General features: G+C 31.0%; 1 protein-coding gene across 1 annotated transcript in view; it reads right to left on the reverse strand.

Annotated features, from left to right (window-relative positions):
* Positions 1-8,248, reverse strand: part of LOC143066223 (uncharacterized) — a 74,868-nt gene extending 66,620 nt beyond the window's left edge. The window contains exons 1-12 of the mRNA XM_076239221.1: positions 8,205-8,248; positions 7,848-7,991; positions 6,885-6,928; positions 5,613-5,629; positions 5,029-5,138; positions 4,580-4,756; positions 4,272-4,321; positions 3,877-3,996; positions 3,515-3,558; positions 2,941-3,062; positions 2,175-2,330; positions 59-99 (exon numbers count right to left, since the gene is read on the reverse strand). Of these exons, the coding sequence (XP_076095336.1) occupies positions 59-99; positions 2,175-2,330; positions 2,941-3,062; positions 3,515-3,558; positions 3,877-3,996; positions 4,272-4,321; positions 4,580-4,756; positions 5,029-5,138; positions 5,613-5,629; positions 6,885-6,928; positions 7,848-7,991; positions 8,205-8,248 (1,069 nt within the window). The remainder of the gene's footprint in view (positions 1-58; positions 100-2,174; positions 2,331-2,940; positions 3,063-3,514; positions 3,559-3,876; positions 3,997-4,271; positions 4,322-4,579; positions 4,757-5,028; positions 5,139-5,612; positions 5,630-6,884; positions 6,929-7,847; positions 7,992-8,204) is intronic.
* Positions 8,249-9,459: the final 1,211 nt, after the last annotated feature.

Below are 9,459 nucleotides of genomic sequence, written 5' to 3' on the forward strand. Positions count from 1 at the left end.
GGCTGTCTCCTACTTCTAAGTATCGTGGTCATTATTATTTGTGAAAGGAAATACTTACCGCTTGTTTCAATGTTGTAGCATACTTCATCCATATTAACACTAAATATAAAGTACAGTTGTAATAGCGTTAATACGGTTAATCTAGTTAAACATAGTATTAATCAAAATAGAAATACTATCAGACGAATGTATTATATTGCCTATTGGGGTACTTATTATTGGTAACTCCACAACACAACGCAGCTGGGGCATATAAAAAAGATTTGGTATGATTGCCAATGAGACAAAGCATTACAAGAGACCAAATGACACAGACATTAACAACTATAGGTCACCGTTCGGCCTTCAACTATGAGCCAAATAAACTCATCATATATACTAGGATTGAAATTTTACAAGAACATATCGTAAAGTCAGCTATAAATTGCCCCGAAATGACCAAGGTAAAACAATTAAAACAGGAAATCTTACGGCCTATACTATATCCATAAAATGAACGAAAAACAAAAATGTAAAACAAAAACAAAAAACAAACCACTGAATTACAGGCTCCTGCCTCGGTACGAGAACATACATACAGAATGTGGATGGATTAAACATGGCTGTCCCTCAGGCGACAGTCCATATTTTCTCATGAAACTTACCCAAACCAATTAAAAAGTGGCTCTCATGGGGAACAGTTACACGATCTATTATAAACTTGTTTGACGCAAATTGCGCTCACTTCACTTTCATGGTGATGAAAAGCTACGTGTCGAGCAGAAACTGTTTTTGATTTCCCACTCAGGTTACACTTTTGCTTGCAACATCAAATTTCCTTGTAATTAACTATAATCGGAGTCAAAACCATATTTTGGCATATATTTCGTAAAGCTCATATCAAAATGAATTTGTGTATCAAAATGTTAATCATAGAAGGATGGACAGACTGTAAAACAAAATGCCCCATACATTTGTACTTCAGTGCAAAAACAGTCGAAATTAGCACGAAGCTTTATTCTATATAACATGTTGTTATGAGAGAATGTATTGCAATTATTCTAAAATCGGTACAAAAGAGGGACAAAAGATACTAGAGGGACAGTCAAACTCATAAATCTAAAATAAACTGACAACGCCTGGCTAAAAATGAAAGAAGACAATCAGACAAACAATAGAACACATGACACAACATAGAAAACTTAAGAATAAGCAACACGAACCCCACCAAAAACTAGGGGTAGTCTCAGGTTCCCGGAAGGGTGAGCAGATCCTTCCCCACATTTAGCACCCGTCGTGTTGCTTATGTTACTAATTTAAAAGTTACTAACTGAAAATCTTTATACAATGTCTACTGAATTTTAATAACTTGTTGTGTTTTTACTCATATTCATAAAATCTTACAAGAACAGTAGTTTACACATGCTACCCCTCTTTTCTTATTTGTACATTAAAATAGAGGGACATATGAACTATTTTTCTAAAAGCAACTTCAAAAAGCAATGTGGAGCAGGATCTGCTTACCCTTTCGGATAACCTGAGATCACATGAAGTTTTTGGTGTGGTTCGTGTGTTGCACCCCATTTTGTGACATTTTACCTATAATATTGTGTCTTGTTTTATTCACACATCGTTGTCAATATAATGGAATTTAATGCGACTGTCATACAAGTGAGAAGTTTAGCAAGCTTTACAACCGGATTTAATTCCCCATTTTCAACATAACAAGACACCTGTACCAAGTAAGGAATATGACAGTAGTTATCCATTCGTTTGATGTGTTTGAGTTTTTGATTTTGCCATTTGATAAGGGATTTTCCGTTTTGAATTTTCCTTGGAGTTCAGTGTTTTGGTGATTTTACTTTTTTAAACACCAATTTCCAAAGCAACTGTGAGTCTATTAGTGGACTCGAAATTAATTAAAAAAGGATCTAACTGAAACATGACATTGTATGGAAAAATCAATAATGACCATGCAAAAATGTTTTAACTATATTTCTAACTTATGAGTAAAATTTACTTTATTTTATTACCATATCATGATATAAGTTATTTTTTTTTATCAGAAACTCCCAATTTATGACTTCTTGAAAGTAGCCTTAAGATAATCATACTGTCAAGCACACACTATAATAAAGTATTATTTTCAGCACCTTAACATATTTTAACATTTAGAACCAAAATAAGATATTTACTTTTCTGTGTTCTTTGTCTGTACACAAACTCTTCTTTTCCCAAGTTTTGTAGGTGTAACCACCACATCAGTGGTATATGTTTTATTACCACTAGGTGTCACTGTGACAGGGGATGTAATTATTCCAGGATCTACTTGTCCAAATCCTATCACAGGTCTAAAATCACAAGTAACAACTAGATAAATATGTTATATTGAAATCTCACTAATCTTACACAGTGTCTTTGCTTTGGTTCAGTGTTATCTATTAATTTACTAAATTTTGTTCAATAAAATGTATGAATTGATCTATTTTTTTTCTCGAGTTATGTATATGTTACAACACAGGATTAAGGGTAGAAAAGTGCAGCTAGGATTTCAAAAACACTCCCCAATAAAATATTGAAGATCCACGTTTATCAGATATTTTTTTATACAGACTAAATCATAACCCATTACTAAGAAATCTTCTGAACTTGATTTGAAGGGATTATCTAACTTTTTCATTGAAGTATCATTATCTTATCAATTTGAAATCACATTTGAGTGGGAAACAGTTTATATAGTAGTCTAATCGAAAAATGCATTTATGATTAATTTGCATAAATACTACTTTTGTGAAATTGCAACCCATTCATTCATTTAACACATCAAATACGTGACCCAGTCTAGTGGTACGTTTTTGTAAACATTTAATTAGGAAACAAGTTTGAAATAAGGTGAACTTTTTTCACATAGAATCTGTCACTCTCAAGTGATACTATCCATTCCATGATATAATTACTTACGTATTTCCAGTAGGATCTGTAACTCTCATTGGTAGATGACAGGGTTGATCAACCACACAATGGATCGTCTCAGGTAAGGATGTCGCTGTAAATTTTGGTTTTCCTTTGTTTTTAACAGCATCCTAAAATAAAGATACGAGTTGAGAATAATTTCCATAATTTTTTTTATTATAAAATATTTCCCTGCCAGTTGATTCAGCCAACGATTATGACACCATATGATCTCCTACTGTACCAATTCCGCTAATTCTATTTTGTTTTAGATACAAAGCACAAAATAAAACAAACCATATATATTTCAACGCATTCATTTTAATAGAACGTCATCAACAATGTCTTGACAACACCCATTGTTGTATGAAGTTAGAAGAGTGAAATAATCAGATTTATGAAATTATTTGTTTTTATCTAACTGTTTTATCACATCGTTTCATAGCTGCTAATTTATATTTTAGAGAGTAAATAACACTGAAGACACAGTAAATTATTAATTCAATTTATAATCAGATTTGTTGACATGTATAACAAAGGCAAAGTTATCTAGGAAAGTTTCAAATGTATTTATATTACTTACTGGAATTTCTTCTCCTGTGAATGGTGTCACTGAATTGTCTTTTTCTGTAAGAAATATTTACAAAATTTAATGACGTCATAATCTTATTTTGAGAGTATACGTTCTTCTTTCTTTATTTGTTTCATAATGTAAGTTTTATTTTGTATTGTTACTGCTATCACCTTAATAATTATGTATACTGCTTTTATAGAGCTGTAGGTTATTACATACATCCTTGTTTTCTCTCTCCCTGCAATTTGAACTGCCATCTAATATCCTTATGACATATGCTTCCAAAGCAAATACCAAATACTTTAAAATGTAGCTTATGTCTATATTCTTATAGCAAAACTGTATTAAACTCCATACAAATTGATACTTACTGTTTTGACATATGTTCCCTGAGTAGCCTAATGGACAAACGCAGACCGCTATCCCTTCATTATTGTCGACACTTTTACAAATACCTCCATTTAAACATTCCACTGGTTTGCAAGCATCACCTAAAGTAAATGTAAAGTAGACATGAATAATTTTCCAACAACATATTTTTGATATTTATAAACATATATTTTTCCATTGTATATATTTGCATGGTTTATACTAATGAGTAAAACCAAAGCATCGTTGATGTTTTTATGAAAATATTTCTGAGAAATTTTTAAAAGAGAACACGTATTAAGAAAAACGAAAAAATGCAACAAAAAGTCTGAAAGCTAGAATATATTTACTTATTTGTTCAACGGTATATCGTTTTTGTTTCTAACAACTAGTATACCTCTTTCAACAATAACTTTGTAACATCTTGTATCACTTTGACTTCCTGAACTAAAATAAAAAAAATTATAAAATAAAAACATAATAAACTTCGATGTACTTTTCACATGACTTATTTCAACCCCTGGCATAAAAAAGTGTACACGAAAGTATTCTTATATAATCTGAATTTACCGTAGTTTTCACTGATTTTAGAGCTAAGTAAAAACATATAAAGTTAAAATCACAAAACTGTTTACAGCAGGATATAATTACATGAATGTCTCACCACTCTGTCTGTATTTGTCTAAAGACAAAAGTTTTCATTACCTTTTCTCAATTGTGACACAGACTTCTTTTCTTCCAGCTTCTGACACACTAGGTTTAATGGCCACATCTGTTGTACATCTTTTTTTAGAATTCACAGTTGACTGTTTTGGATCAAACACATACACGTCTGATATCTCGTCTCCTTTAACACTAGGGTTGGTATTTTTAATCTTTGGACTAAAAAATAAAGATTTTTTGTTTTTCAAGAAATACAACTATAATTTTTTTGAACTGGTATTATTTAAGAAATAACTACAATCCTCGATAGTTGCACTTTTTTTTCATCTTTTAAAAGTACTATCAGTAGCTTATGCTTATAATAACTACCTTTAATTAATTCAAACAAACAACTTTGTATCTTTAAAAATTACCTATCAAATGAGATAATCTGAAATCTTTTATACAATTTTGTTTCTTAAAACCTGCTATCAATGCTTATGTTTACTTACCATTGCGTTCCTTGCTGCGAAGTTTCCACTATGAGATGACAGACAATACTTGTTTCACAATGTACTTCAGAATTTGGTCCAAGAGAGTTTTCTGTAAATTTGGATCCATTCTAAGAAAAAAAAATTAGAAAAAGAATATGAAAGAAGAAATTTTAACTTTTAGGAATTTTTGGTCCTCAATGCTCTTCAACTTCGTACTCTATTTGGCCTTTTAAACATTTTTGGATTCGAGCGTCACTGATGAGTTGTTTGAAGACGAAACGCGCGTCTGGCGTTATTATATTTTTTTTATCCTGGTATCTATGATGAGTTTTTTTTTATTGAATAATCATTTCAAAGCTAATTCAACAACAGCGAGTTTTATTACAAGGCAATAGGATTTTCTACTTTATTCTATAACATTTATCTGTAGGCATTAAACATACAATTTCTTCGGATATCAGTGTTGATAGATAATAAACATAAATAACAGTAGTATAATTACTAATACATAATTTAGATGTACTTTTATTGTAAGAATTGCTGAAAATTAAATTAAGAAACCATCTTTAATTAAAGAGCAGGCTTTAGTTAAACAACCTTACCTGAAATGGTGCAGGACCTAAAACAAAAAAACGCAAGCATTAAATAAACACGCTTTATTTTGTATTTTCAACAAATTATTTCTCATTCTTCAGAAATTATAGCTTTGAAAACAACGACACAACAAAAACACTGAAGTGCAAAAAAATACCAAAACGACAATGAAACACACAGAAACGAACTATAAGAAAACAACTGCCATTTTCTGACTTGGTACAGGACATTGTACGAAACAAATGGTGGGTGAAACTTCGTTTTGCGGCTAGCCAAACCTCCCGCTTTCATGGCAATATTAAATATAACTCTAAAATGATAACTTTACATGACAGGCCTACCGTACAGTACAAATAAATGCAAGAGCATTATGGACAGAGACATACACAAATAAACATTACAATAGGACATTTCGACATGCTAATAGTTATCAAAGGTACAAGGCTTATACTTTATTACATCTTACGTGCGTTTCGTCTACATAAGACTAACCAGAGACGCTCAGATCAAAATAGTAAAGAAAACCAAACAAGTACAAAGTTGAAGAGAACTGATGACCCAAAAGTCAGCTATAAAAGGACCCAAAATGTTTATTTAATAAGTTTATTCTTTAAAATAGCTGAAACGTCATATATTAAGGCGCAATAATTTTAATTTACAAAACATTATTTAGTTTCTCATTTCAAGGTCAATAAGTGGTATTCACTTAAATGTCATTATCAAATTGATGAAATATAATAATATTAACTACAATATACTTTGCGGTCACAAAATTTTCTTCTTTGAAATGTAAAATTTTCCTTTGAAGTGAACATAAAAAAGAATATATGACATGATTGCCATTGCGACAAAAAGAGATCACATGACACAGAAATTAACAACTATTGGTCACCATACGGCCTTCAACAATGAGCAAAGCCCATACCACATTGTCAGCTATAAAAGGCCCCGAAATGACAAATGTATAACGGGAACACTAACGGCCTAATTTATGTGCAAAAAAAAGGAAAGAAAATCAAATATGTAACACATCAACAAACGGCAACCTCTGAATTAGAGGCTCCTGACTTGGAACAGGCACATACATACAGAATGTGGCGAGGTTTAACATGTTAACGGAATCCCGACCCACCCCAACCTGAGACAGTGGTATAACAGTACGACATAAGAACGAACTATAAAAATCAGTTGAAAAAGGCGGTACTCATCAGATGGATACAAATGGAAATACATCTAACAAATACACAGAGTGGAATGTTTGTTCTGTGATTTATACATACCCGTTATGATTTCTATGTTGTAGCATAATTTATCTTTTTCATGCCTGAAAGTATAATTCAAACAATTGAAATTAATTAACGAATTCAGTTTTAAATCTAGCCAACTAAGATGAAACTAGACTGATGCTGTGTCTGGACATTAATCACACAATGGTGGTCTGAAGAACAGCCTTTATCCGTCTAAAATTGTAGCAACCTATTCTAACCAATCAAAATACATGAATAATTCTGATCAAAGTTTCAGAGTAAAAAATAGAAAACAACACGTTTAATAATTTAATGCGTCCGAAGCGCTTTTCTGTAAAGATGATTTTATCTTGATAGTATGTATACAGAAACAAGACATAACTAATTAATAGAAAGATTTCAGTAAACATGATGTCACTTAGACAGCAACACAGCAACAAAATTAAACAACACACACTACAGAGGAAAAGGTATATGTACTCATATATATACCGTATAGCGGGTTATTTACGCAGAGTACAAATTTTCGCTTATTTTCGCGTATAGAACAAAATCGCCAAAATAAATTTCGCCAAATTAAAACTGTACATGCAAAGGTATTGATAAAAGATTTGAATCCGCCAAAATAATAACCGCCAAAATATTTCGTATACCTTATTTAATGAAAATCGCGAATTTTACACCCGCAAAAATAATCCTCTATACGGTATATATATGATTCAAATATTCAATGCATTATAAACTCATTAAAGATATATATACAGTTGAAGACCAAACGTCTACAAAAGACTTATAAGTGACACTCAAAAAAATAAATCTAAAACCAATGGAAAATCAGAGATGATTACTAGTATTTTGCATGTCTGATAATGGTAACATGTTACAGTTTAACAATTTTACAGACATTTTTATGTAACTTTGATGCTTTTGACCGATCAAGATTGCTACATATCACTGATTTCCTGTGACCTATAAATAGAGATAACTTATATTTACCCTGACTCAATAACAGCAACACATTTTGTCAGATTTGCTGGGTTGGTAGAATGTATTCGTACAACAGTTTGTGATATATTGGTGCCTGGTATAGGTGTAAGTGTCAAGTCTGTTGGTGGTACATCCGTAACTCTTACTTTAGTACTGAAACATAAAATAAGACATTTGATGTACAGGAAAAAACATAATGAATAGAACTATTAAATACTGTCATAGCTGAAAAATGGACACATATGCAAACTACATCATTGACTGGAACTGAAATCTTGAAAATGCAATAGAAATGATTTATTTCCAAATAATTATTAACATTACTTTATAATAATTTTTAAAAGAAGATATTTCAAATAGTTTTACAAAATCAGCGTGTGTTTATCGTTTGTGGCATAAAGTATGTCCATCTAAAGTATTGAAATGTCCATGAAACCGTTGATTCCATTTATCTTATTTAGTTTAGACAAGGTCATTATAGTTTTGTACATTATAATATATCTGCCTTTTTGTGCTGAGTTGCCATAAAACAAGCATTTATCAATAATTGTTCGTTGTACACAAAGAATTATATAACTAGTGTTATTATCATCAAACCATACCTTTTGAAATACGTTATATTGCTGGTGTAACATAGATTTAATAAATTAAAAAGTTACCTTTGTCCACCACTGTTCACAGCTACTGGTATTCCACATGACTGTCCAGTATAACAAATAATCTTTTCTGGTTTGACTGTGTCCACAAAACCAGGCTGTCAAAAGTTATAAATATAATGCTTTTCTATAATTCAATTATATTCAGGGCTTGGAGGACTAGGGACAAAAACAAACAAACCTAATCTTCAAGAAAATCTTTCCATGAGTTTTGATGTATTATTATCAGCTAAAAACTGACTGAGAGTTAAGGAGTCAAACAGTACACATTTGAAGAAAAATAAACATTTTAAAAATAATATTACATCATTGAGATGGAAAAAAAAATCACGTTTATCCACTTTTTTTAAAAGTTAGAAATGTAAATGTATTCTTTTAATTCAGGATAAATGTCTTTTAAAAACGTCTATTAAAAAGTTGTATGGTACATATCAGTGTTAATCAAACAAACCTTTTCACTAACAGCACTTCCGTTGATCAAATTCTTTGTATCTGAAAAAGAAAATCGTCATACTGAAACATATAATATAAAGACAAATGTTTAAAGGGAATTAAACAAGAAGGTCTACTATCTTTAACATAAACTGTAAAAAATATACATTTAAAAACTTTTCATACATTTTGAAGGCCTCTTTTTCAGATTGCATGTAAAAAAAATGTCCTACAATTAGCACGCTCTCACTGATATGTGTAAAGTTCTTATAATAGTAGGCACACTCTCAAGAAATTCTGTCATATGATCAAATTATTTAGACAATATTTTGTCAATTTTGGTTACGGATATGATGTTCTAAGTAGCATACATATCAGTCCATTGTGCATCAGCAATGTATGAGAGAACTGTTCAATGCAGCTCTGCTTATATTTCACTTTTATTTACTTATTCAAGTTGTGTTAAGATTGAAGATGAGTAGAAATAACAAGGACAAGAGAAGTCAAGTGCAATATTTCTTATTTATATGTCA

Source organism: Mytilus galloprovincialis, chromosome 3 (genome assembly GCF_965363235.1).
Source record: "Mytilus galloprovincialis chromosome 3, xbMytGall1.hap1.1, whole genome shotgun sequence".
Lineage (NCBI taxonomy): Eukaryota > Metazoa > Mollusca > Bivalvia > Mytilida > Mytilidae > Mytilus > Mytilus galloprovincialis.